The following is a 25,012-nucleotide window of genomic DNA, read 5'->3' as shown; positions in this document are numbered from 1 at the left end:
AGTGGAATACACGATGTTTACAGGAATACATACATGTTTCGAAAAGCACATGTAGTTTCTATGTTTTTAAATCCAGCCGATTTCCTGGGTGTGCCGAGGGAAAGATTCTCCCCCCCGTGGTGTCCCTCGGGGTTTAGTACTCTTTAGTCCTCTCCTGTTCATCTTGTATATTCTCATTCATCATCAAATTCACTGATAATGCACCTCATTCCACCCTGACCAACCACTTTACTGAAAGTACACGATGGAGAGGAGTCACCTGTGAATCCCATATGCCACAGATCCACACAGCCTCAGATTCAGAGTCGTATTTGGACACGTTCTGACCAGAGGAACCTCGTCACATTTTTAAACATATCATAGAGGAAGTCCTCCTTTTATGCAAGTCTACACATGAATTAAAGAACTGGAAACTAAAAGTTCTTATTTCCCTGTTGTGTGGGGGGTGATATTAAGCAATCCTACCGGGTAAACAGGTACTAAAGAGGCATCTTTGAGTGACGCCAATCCACGAGGAACAGTCTAGACCAGTGGCGTCAAAAGGCTGGCCCCAAAGGATCTGATCTGCCTGCGCAGAGGAACCTCCCCGGCACTTTCTCTCAATTTGTAAAGCTATCGAGACCGAAAATGACACTGAAACACGATTTCAACCACAACGGCTCAGAGGTGTCAGATGCTGTCCTTTGCCACAGACTGGCATAGTCTGGTAAGGAGAGCACAGAGGGTTCATCGGCTGGGTATTTGCTGGTGCCCACTCTAAAACCAGTTGGATCCAGTAACATTAAAGGCTTTGTGAAGGGTAAGAAATAAACCAGTCAAGTTCAGAAATCACACCAACATCTGCTAGCAATGGGAAAAGCTCCGTCCAAGCTCAGTGCTCCTTGTATTCTTACTACTTACAAGTCACTTGTAATGTTATGCTATACGACTTAAAACAGGATAAAACAGGTTCTTCCAACCACACAACTCACATTTCAAGTGTTATCACAAAACCCATGACACACAACCACCAATCAACTCTGATCTCGGTTTCCTCCAACTTGTTGTGGTTGTAGTCTGGCTGCCAGCTGGAAGCTATGCTCACAGAGCATCATACTGGCATTCCTGTTACCACTGGAAAGGCAAACACCCTGGAAGTCACGCAGAACTCAGGGGAGCATCCCAGTCATCCTCAGGGATTCCCCAGAGCTCCCTTTGAAACCTCGCTTTAAAAAAACCCCATGTAAATCCAGTCATAGCACTACCTCTGTCACTTCTGCTTTTCACGCGTTTCTTACTTTGTGTTGTTGTATTTTAAAGGACACAGGAAAGTACAGAAACTGAGCCCACATACACACAGTGATGTCTGTGATCCTCTCTTCTTGACGTGTGGGTCACTCACCATGGGAAATAGTTGATCCGTACCCTGTTCTTGTAAATCACAATTCCAGCAGACATCACCCCGAGGAGAATCTCTGTGTTACTCTGGTCCTGAGGAGAGGAGAGTGGGACAGGTGAAGGAGGGCGTGGTAAAGGTGGAGGCAGGTGGGAGGGAGGAGAGTAAAACTGGCTTCCTCACTGATGTAAACAAAGTATGTGTTCCTAAATCTGACACAGAGTCACAGTTTTAAACTGAGCTTCATGATTATAGCTCTCATACGCATTTCATACTTTGCCCGTCACATTTAATCCACGCTCGAGTCCCGTTTGTACATCCCATAATAACACAGCTGAAAAATCACTGCTCTCGTTCCCTTCAGCAGCTGGAGCGCCACTCTCTACTGCCTCAGCTAGAAATTACAACAGGCTAGAGCAGCTCTTAAGTTATCATAGGAGTGTTTTAGCTCGCTGCTGTGAAGTGAAACTACATGAATCTAACAGAATGCAGATGAATTAGTCAGGAAGCTCGTGGATAAAAAGAACTGCATCGCAAATACGGATTAAATGCTGGTTTTCCTGCTCTGCTTCTATGTGTTGGTGTCATGATGAGAGCTGAATGCCAATGTGTGGCATTTCTGCAGGGTGTGGGCAACAACGTCAGCTGTACACGCTGCAGCTCCACAGACCTGATCTCAGTCCCAGCGCAGACGTGATTGGCTCTGTGAAAACAGTGTATGAACCACGTTGTGACAGCGGGAAAGAGGGAAACCTTTTACAGATTAAAACGTTGTGATATCAGTTTTGAGCACAACGGCTGAGGGTGGGTCCGGAGTCTGGATTATCACCTAACTGCTCGCGGTTGCTGTGGGGGGGGGGGGGAAGGAAGCAAGACGGCTAGAGTGAGATCGCAGACAGCGGACATGTCTGACAGGCCTCCGAGCTTTGGTGGAATTAAAAAAAGAAATAAAAATGTTGCAGGTGATGAACCGTAATGCTCCAGAAGCAAGGACAAACTCTTCGTAACACAGTCTTTAACACACAGGCGTTAACAGACTTACCCTTGCATAGTGCAGCTCTACCCCATAGAGCTCCAGCGTGCGTGCTGTGTTCAGATAATTAAACTCTGACTCGGCCGGAGATAGACCGCTGAGAGAGAGAGAGGGGAAAAAATAAACAGAGTGAGAGAGGGTGAAGCAGCCGTCGGGAGGCCGTGCGGAGCAGCGACGACGACGCGGTGTGTGTTAGACATATGGAGGCGGAAAATACACAAAGAAAAGCAGCAAACAAACGAGCCAGGCAGAAGGAAAAGGTCATTAAACCTGCAGCATGTGAGCCATATGTGTGCTTTTATACAGGGACAGTAATCAGTCTTTCATATTTCTACTGTATTTGGTAACACCTTATAATAAGGGCCCATAATTAACAGTGTAACACCCCTGTAATCAAATTACAAGTAATTAAATTTACCTGCAAACGCTCAAAGGTTGTCGTAACCGGTCAGGGTTTGACAGGAAACAAAGAAATAATGATACTGTAAGTCTGCTGAGGGATGCATGAGTAATTTTAAACATTGCATAACTACAGGTATTTTATAGAAACCAATTATGATGCAAGTGATTTTAAGTATTGCATCATTTCTTGATAATGCTGCAGAAAAACAAACAATATTTCCCCATCTTTCATCGTGACTGAACTCTAAGGTTCAGTGTTATGGATTAACCTTTGCTTAACCTCGCCTAACTTCCAGGTATGTTACAGGAAAGCAGAAACTCCTTTCTGTACACTCCTTTTGTCAGTTTAGTTTGAGCAGCGATCATGAAAGAAAAATAAATTAAGCTCCAAAGGTTGATTCTGTTCATCTGGACGAAGCGTTTACAGTGGAAGAAACGTCAGTCATCCAAGTGCCCAGCCCACTGAGGAAACAATGGGCTGGTTTCAGTCATTCGACTGTACCTACATTTAAGTGTTTGCAGGTAAATATAAATAACAATTAAATCTGATTTAATTACACGGGAACCACGCCCTTAGTCGTGGCCCGTAATATACAGTATGATGGTGTAGGTGCTGAAAATCAACATAAAGAACCAATTTTCGATTTTCCGCCTCCACATGCAGGAAGCTGTACCAAATCACAGGTGTGTTGTAGCGTGTCTCAGCGTACCTGTGCTGCTGGTGATGTTTGGCGACCTCTTTGTGAAAGTCTTGAGGGGGGTTTGGGATAAAGGAGTACTCAGACAGATAGCCCGGACTATGCTCTGCTTCACTGTAGTCCCCCAACTCAGCTAGAAAGAGAAGAGAGACGCACGTTAGGCTTCAGGATGTTCAGTTTTTCCCCATTCTTGGCTCAGACATATCCATCTGTGGGAGTGGATATAACCGTCTATTGTCAACTAGCCCCACCCAACTGCTGTTCAAACCTTTTGATTGAGAGGGGCAGCCAATCAGGAACAAGTTGGCAAAAGAGTTTGTTTCAAGACGAATAAGGATTATTTTGAACACTTAAACATGCAAAGCTACTTTGGTGGAGTCACTAACTCTAAGTACTAACGGTGCACTTAGTTTTACAACACATCAGGAGGATGTTTGTTAATAACATCAAATGACCTCATCATTCGACACGTAAAATATCTTAAAGCGACCTTCTTTTCTGTTATATACACTGTCACAATTGGGGTTTCACACTAAACACATTAAACTAAGTGTGTGAAGAACTTTTGCTCTGCCTCTGAGCCCAGAAACCCCGCCCACCAGATGTTTCAATATTCTGTCAGGAGGGGCAGCCAATCAGAAGAGCAGTGAGAGAGTCATTAAAGGGAGAGGAGCTAAATCTGCTTTCAAACAGAGGCCGAACTAAAATACTGCAATAAGCCCCAGTGAAGAGCAAATGTGAAACATCACAGAGTTGGAAATGGGAATAGCTGGCATCCTTCAAAAACAAAACATCAGTAACAGATGAGTGCAATGATAACTGTCAGATCTCTGATAGCTTTCAAAGCGCTCTAAGATGAAGAGCTCAAAGCGAATCCAGCGAGCTCACTAGGCTAAAACCATCAATTCACTCAAGCAGTCTCTCGACTAACCTGCAAACCTGGTGGCCAGAGCATATTGACCAACCAATCAATTCTAGCTCTCCCTTTTATTGATGTGTACACACCACCAGGGACGCGTGTGTGCGGTCAATAGCTCTTGTTTCATACAGTAGTTTAAGCTTAGTTTTATTTTAAGCTGCAGTTCTTTCTTTACCAAGGTTCAGCGCGAAGGTCAATGAACCTCAAAGACTCGTCAACCTGATCTTTCTTTGTGGATCCATCTCTTGATGTGAAATCCATACTCAGCTGCCGATTGGCTCAAAGTGGGAGATACTAGCTCGAGCTCAAGGGTCTTATAATGATGCTACTGATGATTTTACTCGCGTTGCAGGTAATTAATAGAAGTGTGTATATGTCAATGTGGATACTTGTGTTGGTACAAGTTGCGGTAAGATTAGGATGATATTCAAATTCTTTTGAACTTTTTGGTTTTCAGGCAGTCATTTTCTGCCTTTTTTTCTTTCAGAGCTTTGGAGTTGGATTTAGAGCTGTGAGTACAGCATTTGGGCTGAGCTAACTGAATTAGCAGCATAACAGCTGCTACGAACAGTTTTTCCCCAAAAGTGCACATGTATCTTCATAATCTATGCTGGCACTGAGCGACGTGACGACACGGACCTCGCTACACTCTGTATCTGTGTGTGTGCGCGTGTGTGTAAAAGCAGTAGCAGTGTGATTCAGCTAGACTAGGCCAAATCTGCTCTGTGACCTACATACTGAAGCTGAGGATATTCCCAGCAAAACATGTGATAGAGGAAGAGCGCTGAAAGGAAGAGGGAGGCAGAGTGGAACGAGGTAAGAGAGGGGGTTTATGAGCGCATAAATCGGTGGAGGAGGGGCTGCACATCGACTGCAATGGCCTAGTCTGCAGGTCTGCATAGTAATGAACAGGTTGCAGTCAGTGGGTTTTACAGTTATAGTGGTTAAATGAGGCTCCAGAACAGCTAAAGTAAGGCACAAGGTGATCACATCAAGCCAAGTGCAGAAGTGGATTTAACAGATCTGATTAGACAGAGAAACTTGATTATTATTTAATTTTTTATATCAAATTCCCTTGAGAACGGCTGGATTTGAAATGCTGTTAGTGACCGAGTCGTATGTGCTTTATTGCATAAAGCTTGATTTACACTTGTGTGCTGAACCTCTGCTTTGCTGTTGGCAGCAGAGCATCTGCACTGCTCTGCCATCACCAGTGAAACCGAGCTAACCGTGTTGAGCCTGAAGCTAATAAATATTGAACAACAGCTACTGAAATGCATGAAAGGGTGAAGCGACTGAGTCTATGCACGCATCACCAGAGCAATGAAAACCAGAAAATAGCCTGGTCCCACTGGCGTGTAGTGTACTGACTATTGCATCAGCATTCTGAGCTATACAGCTGCATGCTTCTATTTAATGGAGTGTGCTAATACGTGTTTGCTGTATATAATACCACCAAGCTGACCCGTTACAACTGCTGCAACAGTACATTGGCACGTGACACTAGAGGTTTCCACGTAAGACAATCCTGAGTGACGGCCGAGCAGCTTCAGGATCCACGCCAACGTTCTGTTGAATCCATCGGTTGCTTCCATCCAGCAGCACCTTGTAGGACGGTCGAGAGGTAGAAGATGTCCAAACCACAAAGCAGATATCAGACGTTCCTGTGTTCCCTGGTTGGCTTGCTGAACTGTTCTGGGTGCTCCAGAGTTAAATCCATCCAACCGGGCTCTGAGGCTCTTACTGAGTGGCCGTGTCTCTGAGCCATGCAGTGTTACAAACATGGACATCGGCTTCTCTGGTGACTGTTTCCATTGTGGTTTCCGTATAACCTCCATGTCTCCAGCAGCTCCTCGACCATCAGCTTCTGGTTTAAGGTCATCAGTTTCTCAGATGTGGAAACTCGGGTATGAAATCGCCACAGTGTCCTGTCCAGTATCTGGTATTTGTCACAATTCAATTAATTTAAGGCCCTCTTTAAAATGGGGCCTCAACGGCGTCAAAAAACACGCTCAAAGAGCCTAAAATGCTCTCACACGGCAAAGTGAAAAATCTCCTTAAAAGTAGTCTACGACACAGAAACGCAATAACAAAGAAAAACGCTTTAGAACTGTGGCAGCACATCATGGGAGAGGGTGAAGAAAGAAAAACCTTCAGGTAAAACATCTCATGTTGAGAGTCTAGTTTATATATTCTCCCCGTTTGATGCACCCACAGCGTCTCAGAGCGGACGGAGCTGGTGCCGCTGCAGAGGAGCGCCGTCGCAGCAGGCTTTCTCACCACTTTCACCTCTGCATGTTATTTATGAGCAGCCATTTTTGCAAAGAGAAGCCACAACCTCATCGAATATTTATACCACTGGTGTTAATATCAAATATCAGCACGTGGCTTAATTGAAATGTAATGGCTTCAGAGCAGCAGTTATAAATGCACTCAGGCAACCACAGTCATTACATTTAAGAGCGTGTGCAGCTAAAGACAGTCCTAATGAATTGCCTTTCCATTGTTAAGTAGAACTGGAGCACCGAGGGAGCGCTACTTACATTGCACGGCGTAGGAAGCCAGCAGCGCGGCTGTGTTGTGAGGACAGGGCAATCTGGAAGTCGAAGGAAGACGCGCGCACACACACACACACACACACACATTCACACAGATTAAACAGACGTTTCAGCCTTGGATCAATACAAAAGTTATTACAGTTCATTTCAAAGAGCAGAGATTAGCTATCATCAATAACAGCAACAGAAATGTGGAGGGGGAAAAATCTATTCGAGTTTGTGTGAAGAACCAAGTAAGAGGAAGCAGCGAGCCTTATATTCACTGACAAAAAGGATAATGAGCGTGTCGTGAGTGCTTGTACGACTGCCCAATGAGCCTACGTGCGCTGCATTAACTCATATTTCCTCCAGTCACCCACATCTTGGCTTTAAAGCAGGACCCACTGTGCAACAATCAGAAGGCTGCCTGAAAGCAGAGGTGTCAACCTCGATTTCACTCACGCACAACGCCATCTGATCTATGGGGTCGAACAAATGCCACCATCGCATAATAACGCCCTCGTTTTCCCTCCACGAAGAAGAGGATGCTCACCTGTGCCGATTTCTCACGGTTAATGAGCGTTTAATGAGAAAACGCCCCGAAATGAACGCAAGGTGACTTTTATTTTTACCTCCGTGTGTTTTTGGAATTAAACTACAGCACGACTTTTACATCCTTCATGATTTAAAGAGCTTGTGTTGATCTACAAATATTTAATAATGAATTCACGACTTTCAGAGGGCCGAACTATTCTCTTTGGCAGGCCGGACCTGTTCCGCGACCCACATGTTTGACACCCCCGGCTTACAGGGGAGGGGAACCTTAAAGCGGCTTGTTTCAGATTTCAGATGACCTACGCTGCTGCACCAAGGCCCAGTAACATAAAAATACAGATTAACTGTAAGTCATGCAAAGTTACCCTGGTCAAAAATAAAACATGGGAAATGCCCTTTAAAGCGTAGGCTTGTTAAAAATATCTACATAATGGTTCTCATGCCGTAAACACACCTGTATGAGTGCATTTGGCCTGAGGCAGAATGCTCCACCTAGTTGAGTCAGCAACACTGTGTACACAAAGAACAACACACTCACCTTCCAGTTAATATATCCTGTTTGATCTGCAGAAAATACTGGTACCTGAGGGGGAGGAACAGAGCATGAGGACAAGTCATCAGTGAAACACCAGCACAGCTGCAGTGATACTGTCATGTAAGGACGAGCACACAGCACTGGCCTGGTGGGAACATTATCACAGTTACAACTTCTGCGGGGTGGATGTGAAGTGTGTGTGTATATATCTATATATAGTTTAGGTTTCAAACCTGAACGTGAACACTGTTAAGGTTTTTCTGTGTACTACACTGCTGTCAGGAGTGCTTGTTAAACGTGACTTGAATGTACAATGCATCAGACGGGCACGTCAGATCCAAGGCTCTCTATTCACTTTTACAAGCTCTGTGCAAAACCGAGATAAGGCTCAGAGAGGCTGAAACGATCTCTGCAGAGCTGCGATCGCTCCTCTGCACGTGCACAAAGCAGACAGTGGATTTGCAGAACATTTTATCTTAGAAAAAGATGCTTTTTAAAAAATATTTCTTGATCTGCATTAAGAGAGAAAATACAGCTGTTATTGGGGTTAGGGTCACTGTTTTTAAATCTTTTTATTCTTCATGTGAGAATTTTTGAAGAATCAGAGAAAAACTGATGTGGGCGACCTTAAAAAAAAAAATCTTCAACTGTTTATTTCCTTCACTTAAGATTAAACGCATACGTCACATATTTTGTACAGATTCACTTAACAGAATGACATTTTTGGGGGGGGAACTCCGGGACTGTACTGATGTTTCCTGCTGTGTGTGGTTCAAAAAAAGCATCTCAGCCAGTACAGGTATCTTTCTCCTATTAAAAACTGCACACATTGTTTCCCTTTAATGGTCTGCAGCCAGGTCAGATTTACTAAACGGGACAAAACAGCGCTCATAGATCGCTTCATTTCAGCATCAAGCATCAAGAGTTCCCACCTTTTACACGCAATCAGACAGTACTCTGTTTTATTTGTTTTTTTAAATGCCAAACCCCAGTTTGGGATGTCCCAACACGTAAACCTGTCCCTAAATCTTCTGGACCAAGAAAATCTCTTTCTTTGCTGCTCAGACTGAAACACTTCAGAGCATCAAAGTTGACTTTTTTTGCATTAGTGTGTTTAAACACCTGCTACTACAAGAGCTACTGATGGTGTGCGTTTTGTTGATGCTGATGCCATTACTGACGACTGACCCTGAACGCAGAACTAACAAATCTACAGAAACACCATTTCCATTGCAAAGCTCCTGCTCGCAGAGATCACTGCTCCGTTTCTGAATGAAACGACATCAACGCAGCGAGTTCGAGTTGCTCTGCTTTGATTAGCACTTTCTGTGACGCTCTGTCAAATGACAAAAACACTTCATTCATTGTGAGGAGCGGATCTCGTTTACAACTGAGCCTTTATTCCTCTGTTAGTGAACTTTAATGTCAGCGTTTAACAAACCGAGTGGTTGCTGCTGTTCTTAGCCTGTCGTGTTGTTAGAAACTCTTACCGTGTGTATTCTTCCTGAAGTTTATTGGGGTCTGTGACAAAGAATTTGACTCTGAAGCTTAAGTTATGGGGAGACCCTCCTGCAGAAACAGAGACGAGCAGTTAGAGGGGAGAAATGTTCATCGGAGAGTGTCAGTCTGTGATATAAATGAACATGTGCTCTCTATTCAGGGGCTTCTTTAGGAAACATTATGCATGTGTATTTTTGTCTAGTGATGCAGATAATGGGATAATTAATAATAAGTGTAAAACACACACATACGCTCATGCTGCTTCAGAAACAGAGCTGCAGTGTTTTTTGTCAATGAGCCAATCGACATGAAATAAAGTTGAAGCGCAGTTCAAACATGGCTGGAGGAGGACTGCAGATTCCACTCAAGCTTAATTGTTCCACACGTCACATATTATATTACTCGTTACTAAAAACAAGAGCGGAGTTGAAATTAAGTTTAATAATGGCTCAAAGCACAGGCAGAATTTTAAATGGCAGCGTGGACGAGAGACATCAGCCTCAGGTGGCGAGTGGATTTTTAACCATTGCTGGGACCACGCTGCACGCTGCAGCCTCAACCAGCTGGGAAGAAAATTAATAATATCGTGTAATGAAGTTTGAGTTGAGTGAACGTGTTTGGCTGCAGGATGAAGTGAATTAGCTGAGCTGGTGTGTGCGGAGGATTTCACATACTTTTTAACTGTTTCCTGACGGGCTTATTGGGATCCAGCCAGCGCTGTAAAATATTGATAGAGAGACACTTAGAGACACCATGAAGCATGAACACACAACTTCAATTATTTACCAGTGGCCACGCACGCACGCACGCACACACACTGATCATTACTCGCAGGCAGACATGATTTAATTTCATCACACTGGCCCTTAAACACGCTCTTATCAACTCCCAACTTTCCCAACAAAATACAGGATCAGGATCAGCACAGTTTAAATTTGCTTTACATGAATCACTTCTTTAGTAAACACATGTGACCTAACTTACCAAAAAGTCAAACTATAATGAAACTAGCTAACCGAGTAAGGCGGCAGGAGGCGGGTCTGTCGTGTTTTAAAGATCAAATGTAATTCTATTAAATCCCCTAAAAACACAGCACCATTAAACTGATACTGGTTTCTCTCAGGCGTGCTTCACAGAGACCGGTCGGCAACCTCCTGGCAACGACTGGTTGCTAAGGTAAAGTGAGCATTCCGTCACTGGCTGCTAGCAGTCGCTAGGTGAAATTGGTTGCTAAGAGACATAAGATGCTGCACTAAAAACTCTTTTGTGATTTCTTTGGCTGTTATCAGGTCGTCATCGGGTTGTCATGGCAACTGTTACCGTACTTTGCATGACTATTTGAATGTTAAAGTGAAATTTGCACCTTTTTAAACGTGTTGGTTGCAGCAGTCAGGTGAACTTTTACTTTGAAGGCAAACCTTCTGTAGTGCTAGTCTTTAAAGACTAGTCAGCCACAGCAATCTGCAATCGATCAAAGCAATCGCGAGGAGGATTTTGGTGCAGCGCCCTCTTTGCAATCAATGTTACACAGTGACAGCTAGGAACCACTCACCACAGGTGTTCAGAGCGCCCAGAGGATCACAGAGGATCAGTCTATTGGCCTGCGAGACTCAAACTTTAGGCTGATAAAGTTTAATTTGCTGCTGATCTTTACCCAGCAACACATTGCATAGTTTCAGTGCCCATCAGTGCTCCACAGAAGTGCCGATCCCTGAGTGAAAACAGTTCACACACACTCACACACACACACACAGCTGTCATACTAACTGGTGCATCTGATGAGTCGTCAGTCAGGTGCAGGCCAAAGTAGTCCCTCTCGGTCAGCTCCAGGTGCTTGAAGACAGCATCCAGCAGCACCTGGCCATTATCCGACTTCTGCAGAGAACAAAGGAAAACATGGTCATCCACGCTGAGCTTTATTTACTACCAACATATAATGATAGACAAAAGTTGTATACACGATCTCCTTGATTCACCTTCCTGGAAACAGGTTTCATGTGAGAGTCACTGATGTTGACAGGTTTAAAAAAACAAAACAAGAAACAGAAACTACCCATCTGCACTCGAGCTTCCACGAGACGTCAAGATAAACATCAGTTTCAAGCGAAGTGGTGAGCAGGTTTCGTTTACAGATGGTTTCTGATCGGGATTAAGGAAGAGGAAAGGGGGGATTTCTCCCTAAACACAGAGTCCACAGAGAGCCAATTAAAAGGCTGTAAAATGTGAGAAATCACTTATCAAACGCATCATTAATATCACATCATTTCCTGAGAAAACAGCGAGGGTGAGAGGAGAAGCCACGGGATCACAAGTGGGGCAGAAAGTCACACCTGATCTGCTGCAACTTTAAGAGGAGGAGGAGGAGGCAGGGCACAAATGTGTGGCTCCATCAGAGCTCCCGTGGGAGAAAACACACACACACACACACACACACACACACACACACACACACCCCTTTGCCCTGCTGACACAGTTTTACAACGCACTGTTTGTGTGTGTGGGGGGCAAACAGACACAATGTTAGCTGACAGTTGACATGGCAGCCCTCTAGGACAACTTGCATGTGTGCAATCTACTAATGTCAAAGCCTTGTTATGTGTGAGTTGCTGGTGTACTGAGAGAACTGGTGACTTTTTGGCCTTTCCAGTCACACTCAGGTGAACATGAAAAATTCAACATGGCTACATTTAAGAAGAGGAGCGCTGCAGAGAGGAAAACCTGTGGACAAAGCCAATTTGGTCAGAACATTGTCGAAGGTGATCGGTTAGGCTTTCCTTGTCTTTGTCGAGTTACGTGCTTATTGCTTATTAGAAGAAGTTTAAAATAAGGACGTGAAGATAGGATGACCACATTAGGGATATCCCCTAATAAGAAGCCCACCAATCAGAAAAATAAGAAAGTGTTATCAGGCAGCATGAGCTGGAAACGAGCATGAGCGGTTTAATTAAAAAAATATTTATCTGCAGTTTAATAATGCATTAAAACCTGGTAAACAACTGTTTACTCTAGTAGCAAATTCATATTTCACTGCGTCAAACGGCCCTTTTGTGGCTGCTGTTCCTCTAAAGCGCACCCGAGGCTGCCTCCCATATTAAAGAGCCCAGATTGACATCACCGATAAACACGTTTCTAGAAACAGCTTTGCTACCAATAATGCATTTACCCTTCATCGCAAGTCTGCAGGGGTGATCATTTTTGCCATCACTCATCTGCTAACAGGCAGACGCATCCTGGTTTTAGCCGATAGCTGCCAGAGTCACTGAACCGGACCTCATCCCTGCTTTCTGGAGCATTTTTCAAATGACACATGCTGTTGTTACCTGTGAGGTTAACACCACTAAAGGCCCAAGAAGACAGTGTTGCTGTTTTGTTGACCAAGTTTCTGACGTTTTCCTCACTAGCATTAATTAGCTGGTATATTTGGTATTCTATACTGTTAGCTCATCTGCTAGCATCACAACCATGTCGAGGAGTGACGTCGAGATGCTTTATATACAGCCTCAGCTCAGCATGCACGTATTTTGAGAGTTGAAAGAGAAATGGGAGAATGCAAAAACCGGGACGTCTCCGATGTTAGCGTCTCCCTGATTATAAAAGGCTAGCTGGGAGGTTAGCTATAAAGAGCTTGATGCAGGCGTCAACACAACAGGAGGAAGGGCACAAGCTAGCGCAGTGGTTCTGAAGTATATTAGTCACATGGGACACCTTCACTTCTCATAGCCTTGTGACTCAAACTCGTACTGAGGTAACTGCGCCCAGCTGCTTAGAAAGCGACCAATGCTAGCTCCCAGTACCTGTGATTTTAATATGAAATATGGGCTAAACATGGAAGAAAAGTGGGCTGTCCTTCATCCATATTTTGTCTCTTCCTGAATTCATGTGTTAACCAACAAATGAAACATGTTTTCCTCAAAATCAAACAAAGTGTTCTTAGTGTTGATGGACAGGCTGCCAGATGAGGTCGGGCAGGAGTCTCTGTGGACTATGATGCGTGCAGACAACACTGATCTGTAGTGTGCATCGGGAGCAGGTGGAGCTTGAAGAGGTGGAGGTATGCACTAGAGAGAGGAGGAAACAATCCAAAGCAACTGTGGTGAACAAGAGAGTACAGGCAGAGTGGAGCTGGAGGAGACGAGTGTCTGGGGAGCTGCAGGAGGCACAAGATGGCTGTGATGCATGGTTTGGAGACGGGAAGAAAATACAGGAAGAGAAGAGGAAGAGCTCAGAGGAGGTTCGTGGACGTAGTGAAGGAGGACAGAGGATGCTGGGGATGGGGTGAGATGGATGCAGATGATCTGCTGTGGCGAGAGATGAAGGGAGCAGCGCTTCATCAACATCAAGGCTCTTACATTTCCCTTCCATCATCACCACACCTTAAATTTCGAAAAACGGGACATTTTAAATCTCTATTAATGCCTCTTTAAATACATTAGAAGGGCTTTTGATATATACTAATTTTTTTAGGATGATATAAAATCAGTTTTTAAATTCTGGCTGCTTTAAAGTATCTGGTGGAAATCCCAAGTGCCTGAAAAGTCTGATGATTACAGCCAGCTGACAGCGGCTAACCGAAAGAATGAGGAAGCTAGCGATGCTAGCCTCTCGTGTGACACTTTCCTTCGGAGACTCTTGATAAACGTGTCTGCTGCCTCCATGAGAAACTCTGTGTGTACGCTTCTCCTTTGTACGAAGCAGCTTTTCAGCTCGATGTGGGAGCCCTCTGTGCACTTTTACACTGCAATCCCAGGAAACCCATCGCCTGTGTGTGTGTGTGTGTGTGTGTGTGTGTGTGTGTGTGTGTGTGTGTGTGTGTGAGCGGGCATGCTTGCCTTTTGTGTGTATTCCTGGCTCACTTTTAACAATGTATGTCTGTTTGCTCTCACAGCAATCGCACATTTGGCTCGTACGCTTTTAGAATACCAGAAGAGACTAGCACCAGCGTGTACACACACACACACACACACACACACACACACACACACACACACACACGCTTCCTCTGGACTTTTACGCAACAAGCTACACAGACTATGGCAACAGCAGCTCCACATTCTGGATAGACGAGTCAGAAAGAGCAGAGAAATGCAGAAAGACTTTCAAAGAAAAGAAAGAGAATGCAAACGTAAGAAGAGAGAAAGTCACTGAGAGGGAAAGAGAGAGGGAGCATGGAAGAAGAGAAACCGAGTGATTGACGATGCGAGCGGGTGAGACAAACCCTCTTTGTGCCCTTCACCCGCACCGCGGACTGAAACAGCGTCTGTGTGCGTGAGAATGAAGAGAGAGGAAGGAGACATGGTGATAGAGAGCAATCAGAGCACAAGAGATTGGCTGAGAGCAGAGGAGGGGCAGAGAGCGCGAGAGAGGGGGGAAAAAAGATGCTCTGATAAGTCTGTCACCCCGAGGGGTTCGTCTTCAGGGTTGGAGGGGAGCGGACCATCGAACATCAAACACTCGGGGGGAAATTCCACTGTTTTATGACAGGTTAACAAAAAATGTGACATTTTTATTGAAGTCCTTCCACAGGAAACAACTGAGTGTGTCAATGTGTGTGTGTGTGTGCATGAGCGTGTATTCATATCTTTGTGGGGACCAAAAATAGGAAGTTTATTATATTCATGGGGACCAGAATCCCAGTCCCCACGAGCTTGAAGGCATTTTTAAGACTCCAAATGTGGTTTTAGTGACGGGTTACAGTTGGGTTAGGCATTCATCTTTCATGGTAAAGCTGCAGAGCTGCTTCAGTGACAGACTGCTGCATCCTAGATGCATGAAGGAGCGTTTCCGCAGGTCCTTCCTCCCTGCAGCTGTCAGACTGTACAATCAGAACTGCTCCCAACAAACAGATGTTTACATCTGCGCTGTAACTGCAATAAGTTAATCAACCGATTCGCACTACAACCTGCTTTGCCTCTTATCTGTAGCTATTTTTATTTAATTTAATAACTGTACAATACTCTCTGTATATAGTAACCACTGTCCTTGATGTAAATATGTAAAAATTGTGTACTTCCTGTGTATTGTTTGTTTGTATATCTGTCTTTTTGGCTGCTGTTACAACCAAATTTCCCCTTCTGGGACAATTAAAGGATTATTCTATTCTAAAAGCTCGGGAAAGCATTATGTCAATTAGATGTCCCCACAAGATGGGTGTGTGTGTGGGTGTGTGTGTGTTAAAGAATGACGGAATTTCAGGAAGTATGAGGCAGCTTGTCCAGGCAGGAAAGGAACAACGTGAAGGTGGAGGCGCTGACATCTATAGCCGTTTTCCTTTTCCAGTAAACTCAGCACAGACTTTCAGGATGAGAACCGAGGGACCGATCTGTGATCTCTGCACGTCCGTCCACCTCGCTGAATGAGCAGCACCAGCTCTCGTTTAACACACCGAGTCAACGCCAAAAAGCACGACGGCATTTGATGCACAACGGAGGTGAAAACTCGTCTGAGCAAACAGTGATCTTCATTTTAAAATTAGTGGGCAGCCTTGTTTTGCTAATATTGATTTTAAACAGCCCTAAAACAAAGGACGTCGTGCTGAGGCCAAGAAACATGCGAGAGCGCACACGTATAGCACATCCTGCCCACACATGCAGTGTGACACCTCCCTCACACCTCCCTGGTTTCTAAGCAGCGTGGTTGCAGTCACTATTTTGGCTCTTCCAGTCACAGAGGTGGAGCGAACCATTTACCGTTACGCTCTCATTTTTCTCACCATCGAGCATAACCAACTCCATGAAACTGTCAGCACTACAACAACAACACATGCAAATTCTGCTGTCCTGTCGTTGGCTGCAAGAACCAAAACACACGGAGGAAGTGAGAAGTCGAGAGCGAGTGGTTGTTCACTCCATCAGAATAAAATCTCCAAGCTCATCGAATCTTTTTGGCTCCACAGAGAAAAACTGATCAGGAATCAAAAATGACGCATTAATAAAAGAACAGGAATCAACCATTAAAGGAAAAAAGAAATACAATAACCGAAAGGGGGGAGAGGTGGCAAAAACTCTGCTTGGCCTCTAAAATCCCAATAAAAAAAAAAAAAAGAAAAGTGCAGTTACCAAGCTGAGCTCAACGATGGATCTACACCAACGTCTGGGGTTAAAGAAGCACACTCCAGTCACGCCTGCAGCTGGTTCAAAATGAAACGCGTAAATAAAAAGAACAAGCACACCTGTCGTGGCGGCGCTTCACTGCCTGCATGTGCAGAGTCCATGTCAAAGTTTCTGACCAGCAGAAACAGAAATCCAAGCTCAGAGGGGGCGGAGCCTGTCCATTATTCCACCTAGTGTGAGCACTTACCCGTTTTTATTTCATAATCGTTTTTATTGTGTGCATACAGCACTCTGTATCTGTCGTGCCTGCATTTAAAGTGCTTTATAAATAAAGTGGGTATGGTATGGAATAATGTTGGGCTAATACTGAATGTCCAAGAGAAATGTGAGCACAATAAGCCCCATTTAAAGCCATTTAAATCAGTTGTAGTGGGCCGGGCGCTTCATTGACTAACGCCAGTTCAGCTTTTGCTGTTACATTGAAGTCAGGTCTGCTTACTAGTGTGTTTAAGTACATTTAGTTCACAGGACTGCCCTTGTGGTACACACATAAAAACAGAAAACAGTAGTAGTGTGTAGCTCTGATTAGCTTGTTTGCAGCAGCTGGCTCTTTTAAAGAAGCAGTTTGATGGTTTATACTTTAAGTTTGTTATTGTACTTTTCTCTACTGGGCAGATGATCCCAGTGCTATCTCAACTCATCGATCTCCGTATGTAGTACAGCAGTAGAGTAGAGGGATATTACCTAATCACAGACATTTTTGTTTATGAAATATCCAAATGTAGTGATTTCAATGATGCAAACTGGGACTCGTGGTGCTTTCTATACATGTGTGACAAACGAAAGACTGACTGTGAGCCTGGGAAAAAAACCCAGTAACTTGGGTCTTTGTTAAGAGCTGCCTGATTACCAAATAGCTGTTACAGACAGCTGAATATTCATGTTGGGTATTGTGGTTACTTTGGTTCTGCTTTCCTGTGAATTGACCATGCTGCTAACCCTGCTTTTGTATGTGGGGAGGTGGGTTTTCCAAGCACGCATGTGAGGATGTGTGAGGATAACGCGTGATATCATTGTATTTTTCTTTTTTATTAAACGCTGCAGTGGTGACTGACTGGTGTGACTGATGGTTGCTGTGGGTTTTTGCCTCATTTTCCACGCCGTGTCTGAACGTAAGGTGAACGCAGATCAAACTGCTTTTATTAGTGATCGTGTTTCCGATGACGACATGGGTGTAGCTATTACTCAGCGATGAATGCCTCTGGCAGGTCTCTCCTACTTCTGCAGTGGGTTGCAAACTATGAATATGAAATTTGGTACCTGCACCGTGCAGGCGTGCAGGATGGAACAGCCCGAAGGAAAAGGAGGAGGCGATCTGATATTTTTCTTCCTGAGAATTAAGTAAGCTGAGTGTTGTTGCTAGGCAGTTTTTAAGTGAGTCTCAATTACGTAGGTGAGAACTACACAGATAATGTCTGAAATGTTCTGACTGTGCAGAAACTGTAAGTCCAGAGGCTGTTGTTCATTAATTTATGAAAGTGTGACACATTGACATTTAACGAGGCTTCTTCCCCAAACTAAATGTGAAAACAGGGCAATTCCACAGTTACTCAAAATTACAAATTAAAACGTAATCATTAAAAAAAAAAAATGCTCAGCATGAATGCAATTAAGAGACAAAAGTTAGAATAAATATCTGAACGTAAATCTGAATACCTGACCTCCTCGCTGAGTTATTGTCTAAAATACAGTCGTCGCATTGATCGTTGGTGCTTTTCTTGAATTTTCCATCCTAAACTGAAGCGCAACAAATACAAAACTGACAAGAAATGATGGAAACCAAGCGCTCGATGCTTGAAATTTCATCGACCCTTCTTTAGATGACATTTAAATTACGCTCGGCGCTACAACAATATCTGGAATAACACTTTACACTGATATTATTTCAGCCTACGGCTTTCCATCTATACGATCATCAATACAAGCCCCTCATGTGCCTCCCACAGCCAACCCACACACACTCGCACACCACCAGCCCCCACGGTTCCCATGACAATAAGAGGCTGCTTCTGGATTTTCACTCTCCGCCGGAGTCACGGCCAGTCGGCCACAGAGAGGATCAATAGAAGTATTGTTGCTCTCGGGATGGCTTGTCCTTCCAGGAAGTTACTGCTGCTGCGGGGGCCTGATCAATGAAGCTGGCAGAGAGGCCGACAGAGCTCACACTACATTGAAGTTCTCACATTCGGCTAAGCTTGAACACACAGACGGTCTTTTACATACGTGGCTCAGACTCATCTGCATGACAAGAGTGACAGGAAGTGAACGAGCAGTTACAAAGTAGCGTGGAATAACGCACAGAGTAAAAAGTACGACTTCATTATCACATCAGCACTCATCAGATATAATGTTCATATTGTCGTTCGTGCTTTTCTTTCAGTAAACACAAATCTCAACGCTAACAGGAAGTGATGCGTCTGAGAGGATGTTATTAGAAGAATTGCGCTGTGACTCAAAGGGAATTTCCCGACTGACTGTGTGTCTCTCTGTCACGGTGCTTGATCAGACGGAGAGCCGAGACAGACGGCCGTAACATCAGTCACAAGCTGGCTCGTCACCTGGTCTGAAGCGCACGCACCGCGCTCGCTTACAGACACCCTGCTTTATTTTCCCCTCGAGCTTCGCCTGCGTGAGACCGAATGCTTGTAAAGCGAGATAAAGACCGACTGATCAACCGCTGAGATCAAACCTCAAAGCCAGAAATGGAACAAACTGAAGCCAGTGGGACAAGTGAAACCCTACCCATTAGTATCATCAGAACACAAGAAAGAGAGAGAGAGAGAGAGTGGGCTGCGTTTTAAATGTCTGCCGATGTGTCGAAACACAAGGGATTTTTCCCCCCACCGACTCTCAGATGAATCTGAGGTGGGCTTGAGGGGAAATTCACAGTAACGGAAAAAGGTATGTAGGAAAGTTGGTCTGAGAGAAAGGGGAAGGGGTTTGATACTGGAAGTTTTCAATTCTAAAAAAAGAAAGAGCAGACGAGACCACCGTCTTCATCAGATCGTCTTCGTCTGGGGACAATTTTAGTGTTATTGAGAAAACACTTAAAAAAAACAAACAAGTAATGTAATGTTCTGCCATGTGCTTTTAACTCGCACACACAACTGAAACAAGGCGGTTGGGACTGAAGGGGGTTTACTTACATTGACTTTGAAGGCCTGGACTGTGTTGTCCAGCAGCAGTACGTTGCACACAACCTGTGTGTGCTGCCTGTCTCGCTCCAGCTCAGTCGCCCGGACATTGTAGGATCTGCCAGCAGGCAAGCGGAAGCGCGCGCTCATCACGCTCCTACCAGGGTCTGCAACAAGAGAGGACACAGCACAGAGGAGAAAACGATGAGTGAGAGCAAAACCAAAACGGGGCTCGATCAGGGTCCGATCTGCCAAAGATCTAAGATTGCCTGTAATGAATGCATAACACCACGAAACTTAAGGTGCGCTTTAGGGGACAAAAACCTCTTTGTTCAAGGCTCGATCCATCTACAAACAGATGCACAATACGGCACGCAGCGACGGCAGCCGCGCAAGCCCGTGCAAGCAGGTCGAAGCATCGGCGAGCGAGTGCTTCATGGGAAAAGAATGTCAATACGCAAGCGGCAGATTCCCTGCCAGGGTGATGCGGCGCAGCCCGCCACCTCAAACACTCACGGGACAACCCAGGATGACACATTTTATTATTTTAAGAGGCAATTAGACTTCGTCAGTGAAGAATAATGCAACAACCGGGGCCATGCTGCCCTGTTTATTACAAGCTTCAAAAACCACAGCACACGTGATGGTATCTTTCCAAACAAAGAACAATTCAGTTTTAATCTTAGTGGGGAGAATTAATGCAGCACGCTGTTAGCACGCCGCTATCTAAAACAAAAAAAGGCGCCCTGTGACGGCAGAGCACAGCTGAGTAGGTGCAGCTCTCACTGTGTGATCTGTGCAGACACACTGCTGATGGTGATGCTGATGCTGATGATGATGAGGAGGAGGAGGCAGCTCTCACTTCCAACATGAAGACAAAAACACGAAGGCTACAGCAGAGCGAGAGCAGCGAATGACGGACCTGCTTCACACAAAGCGACGAATGAGTAAACCTCCTATAGTCACTGATGTCGACTGAAGGTAAAACATGAAGGTGTGGGATTTCTCTGCTTTTACACCCTGCTGAGGACTCTTTCACGTGACTCTAAATGTGTTTGTAATCTCCGTAGATGAACAGTTCTTTCAAAGAGTAAAGACAAGATCACGGGCACCTGTTCCACATGATTTTCATACATTATGATGCATATTCTCAGATTCTAGAGCAGCTCTTATCCAGAGTAAGTCTTCATTATCTCAGACCAGTTCTATTTTCCTTTAAGCCACGTTTGTTCTGGACGGCTGCTCCATGCAAACCGAGGGTTTTAAAAAAAGATGATTGGTTCACTTTACACAAAGAAGAGACCTGCGATGTAACTTGGAGAGCTTCACAGGAAGAGATAAGCAGACCTCGTCACCTTTGCTGCTGCTGAGCTTCCTGTTTGTCAATTTCAAGTGAAATAGCGACTCTGAATTTTCTGAGCTGCTTCAGAGAAATCAGACGGGCCCGTTTCCCCCACAGTGTTTCACTTTTCCTTTACAATAAACTGTGTTTCTGTCCGATTATCTGATTAGTGAGTAACAGTTTAGTTCTGTGAAGCTTCTGATGAGAAGTCGGTGGCTCGCAGACTGTCTGGAGTCGTCGTTAAAGCCGTCTGTCAGAGGCTGGTCAATGAAACAGAGGAATGATGTGATGCTGCAATGAGCTCCAAGCCCTTCCTGTCCACATCCTGCTTTTTTACTTTTAGGTCATCTAGCATGACTGCAGACGTGACAAACCCACAGGGGTCACGGTGCTGTCATCGCGGGCTGCTGTGTCTGTAGCGACGGATCTGTGGATGGGGAGAGCTCTCCGAGCTGCTCATCACTACACACGAGCACAAACCAGGATGACCTACTGACAGATGGTGCGCTCTCTATAAATGCACATTTATACTTCAGGTCACCGCTAACAAACTCTCCCTCTCACACACACAGACACACAATAATCTATCTGTCATATGCACAGAGGAAGTTCTGACAGTCGCCTCATCCAAAAATAGACCAAAAATAGACACAATGACATGTGACAGACATCTCAAGAAAGCATCTATCACCCTGTGGTCACATTATATTACTTCATCGTGCTGAACGTCCAGTGAGTTAAGAACAACTCAGGAAAGCATAAAAATATGAGAAGTGCTCCAAGAGGGCAAACGTCCACCAGGGCCAATGGTTTATTCTATATATTCATTTAGCTTTCTTTGCTCTCCTTAAATGGACTTTAACTTTGTAATTCTACCCTGCTGAGACTCATTTTAATATACCTGACACAATTTATGTGGATATCATGCATGTATAGGATCATTTTTTGGTAAAATGTCTGTAAATGTAATAAAGTGAAAAATGTTTTTGATTGAAACAGTTACAACCTGTTACTGTAACATTATCCTTCCCTATATGCCTACATCTCATCAGTCCAAACACTGGCAGTAAGACACACAGTTTTAAATGATCAGATCAATCTACTGACCTTCAATACACAAGCTCAAGCTATGAGGTGTTTTTTCTTTTGGTCATTTTTTTAATCATTAAGCTGACTTGAAGACCTTGGTGGATATAAGTCAAATTATAGCTATCGTGTTTGCAGACAGCATGACGCTGCAGGTGTTTAATACAAACAAATTCAAAAGCATCTCGCCTTCACTGAACTAACAGGGAAACCTCAGAAACTCCAGCTAAGCATTTCTCACATGTCAAACTCCTCTGTTCAATGACAGGCTGGTGAAAAATATCCATTTATTATTTTAGTTTCAGTTAACTCATTGCCCTTTGCTCCCCTCCTCCATGCAAAGATAAAGAAAGGCATGTCTTTGATAACAATTTCAAAATTATACGATTCAAAAGCACAACCGCCTCTGCCATCCCCGAAGACCTGACCAAACCCAGAAGCGCGATCTCTTGTGCCTACTCACCGTTTGCTGACATCTTAAACCGGAACATGTATGTAATGCCTCCAGCTACTTAATTACAAAGAATTTTTAAATTCATAAATTTATCTCTGATGTTCAGTAACAATCTCAGAAGAACTAGCAAAGCATTAGCCTATCGAGGAAAAAGAAGCCACAATGTGCAGCAAGCTGATTGTTTATGATGTCACAGTAACCAAACTGATCACACAAAGACATCGGTCTGTATCGGTCTTAATCATATCAGCGGGTCACAAAGTTTACCACGTCCGCTCACAATTTCCTGGGCAAGAACTGCCACAGCATCAGAGCACAAAGTGCTGCAAGATGCAGAGCTGGTCGTGCTGTAGGTGCTCCTGGTGGGATCGGTATATTCTGCCAGCGGAACGAGCACGCTGGCCTCAGTGCGGGCAAACGCACGCGGACGTGGGCAAGCATGCGCGATGATGCCAGCCACAGCGCTGCGAGCTTGGGAAACAGAGCGAATGGAGCAGGGAGACGGATGCAGGGATGAAGCCATGCAGAAGGAAGGGAGGGACGGAGCAATGTGCTCCTATCGCTGGCTCTCTCCGAGGACGAGCTGTGGGATAAACACACACACACACACTCCACAGGCTGTATCGCCTTGCCCTGCCCTTTTCCTGTCCTAACGTTCTTCTGCTTATCCACATGAAGACAATTTCAAAACTGCAGACAGGATGATCCCATCCTGTCTGCAACCATTGAATCACGTTCTCACGTGACCTACCTGAGCCTGAGAGCTTTAATGATCAGTTTAAAGTCCGGCATAAAACCATTGTTTGAAATATAAATGAAAATAGTTTGTCAAGAATGATTTTCATCAAGGTTTTATCTCGTTCGATTTGTTCTCATGAACTTTTACTAGAGTGACGCAATTAATCGAAATGTCTATTCAATTAAAATTGTGGCCTCCATGGATTAGGAAAACGAGATAAAAGAGATAAAACAATTATCGTGCCTGCTTCCTTTCAACAACAGTGCTTTTATTTTGTCTTCTGAGCCGCCACAGCGAGCAGGCTTATTTTCAGCCTGAGCCACACACAGAATCTGGACACATTTGAGGACTGGATGGATTAAACTGGAGGTGCTCATTAGTTAACCGGTCAACTAGTATAAAAGTAGGAACCCACTTAAACAGTCTAAACTGGTTAATCGGTGCCTTCGTGCACAGCATCTCAAACATATCAAACTAGATTAGTTTGCATAGTGTTGCTATGACATAAGCATCAGCCTTAGCATCCATATGTCTGTGCAGGATGTGGCTACACGTCGCTCCATTCGTCTGCTGTTCAGTCCATTTTCCATCTTTACAGTGCTGCAGGACCATGCAGGGTGGTGCAGCTTGCTTTTACCTGGCTTCTTTACAACTTCCTGTCACAGAGTGACAGAAAGCCATCTGCCGGGGTTGCAGCCCTTGGCGTATAGAAGGAACGGTTAAAAGTGTTGCACATAGATAAAGTAATTTGTCTGAGTAGTATTCGTGGTACGGATCAATGAGTCGACTAACTGGATAATAGATTAAGCTCATTTGTTTTTCATAGGTTTTTAAAAGTTTCTTCCTCCTTATTCATCTCTTTCCTGTCCTACTACACCGTTTCCTCTTCCACTCTTTCTCTTCTCGCCGTACTGAAATTTTCTGCTCCGCTGTGGTCCTTCCAGCTTTGCTCTGCTGAGCTGGACAGGACAGCCACTCTCCCCTGAGAGAAGCCTCCGGAACTGCAGGAAGCAATTATTGTAGCGTGCTTCCGAAGTCAGCGGAGCTTACAAACAGGCAGAAATGCGTGTGTGTGTCTAACCAAGGGCCCTTGACCCTCAAGCTTCCCTCACTGGTGGGCTCCTGCGGCTCCCTCGGCTTATTGCAAACACAGACGCTCCTGCAGCCTTCCTGTCCATGCACAGGAAAATGAGCCTTTAATGTAAACGCATATATAAACATGCTGATATTAGCATGCACACACAAACATTCTAGTTTAAAGCTGCGTTTCGTGATTTCTTCTGTAGGTTTGTGTCTCTCTTCTCTCTCGTTCTCCACACAGAGCAGTTCCCAACATCCTCTCTGCATCTGCAAGCACACCCGGCTCCAGTGTCCCAATTTTACCTCGTTTGTCCAGCTTCATTATGATTTTTTTTTTAAATAGCAGCTGCATAAATTTGAGCTTTGAGTGCTGCCACACAATCGCCAGGTCTCTGTTCAGTGAGTCGGCTCACCAACAACTGAGCATTTACCCACATTCAGGCAAAAGTGACCAAAGTATCACCTTTGCTCCACATTGTATACATGGCTCTGCTGTTATTAGCATGCACACCAC

The 25,012-nt window shown here is 44.5% G+C and overlaps 1 protein-coding gene across 2 annotated transcripts in view; it reads right to left on the bottom strand.

Annotated features, from left to right (window-relative positions):
* The window catches only part of ptpn4a (protein tyrosine phosphatase non-receptor type 4a), a 70,327-nt gene that overhangs the window by 23,011 nt on the left and 22,304 nt on the right, over positions 1 to 25,012 (bottom strand). The window contains exons 1-10 of one of the 2 annotated variants that reach the window (XM_040027745.1): positions 20,551 to 20,555; positions 19,810 to 19,954; positions 11,322 to 11,429; positions 10,229 to 10,271; positions 9,545 to 9,623; positions 8,058 to 8,102; positions 6,971 to 7,023; positions 3,521 to 3,641; positions 2,418 to 2,505; positions 1,382 to 1,470 (exon numbers count right to left, since the gene is read on the bottom strand). In XM_040027745.1, the coding sequence (XP_039883679.1) occupies positions 1,382 to 1,470; positions 2,418 to 2,505; positions 3,521 to 3,641; positions 6,971 to 7,023; positions 8,058 to 8,102; positions 9,545 to 9,623; positions 10,229 to 10,271; positions 11,322 to 11,429; positions 19,810 to 19,947 (764 nt within the window). In that variant the 5' untranslated portion in view covers positions 19,948 to 19,954; positions 20,551 to 20,555. Of the gene's footprint in view, positions 1 to 1,381; positions 1,471 to 2,417; positions 2,506 to 3,520; positions 3,642 to 6,970; positions 7,024 to 8,057; positions 8,103 to 9,544; positions 9,624 to 10,228; positions 10,272 to 11,321; positions 11,430 to 19,809; positions 19,965 to 20,550; positions 20,556 to 25,012 lie in introns of those variants that run through there. The other variant, XM_040027744.1, reaches the window with a different exon arrangement.

Source organism: Simochromis diagramma, unplaced genomic scaffold (assembly GCF_900408965.1).
Source record: "Simochromis diagramma unplaced genomic scaffold, fSimDia1.1 OVJJ01000343.1, whole genome shotgun sequence".
Classification (NCBI taxonomy): domain Eukaryota; kingdom Metazoa; phylum Chordata; class Actinopteri; order Cichliformes; family Cichlidae; genus Simochromis; species Simochromis diagramma.
This window is presented reverse-complemented; position numbering and strand designations above follow the sequence as displayed.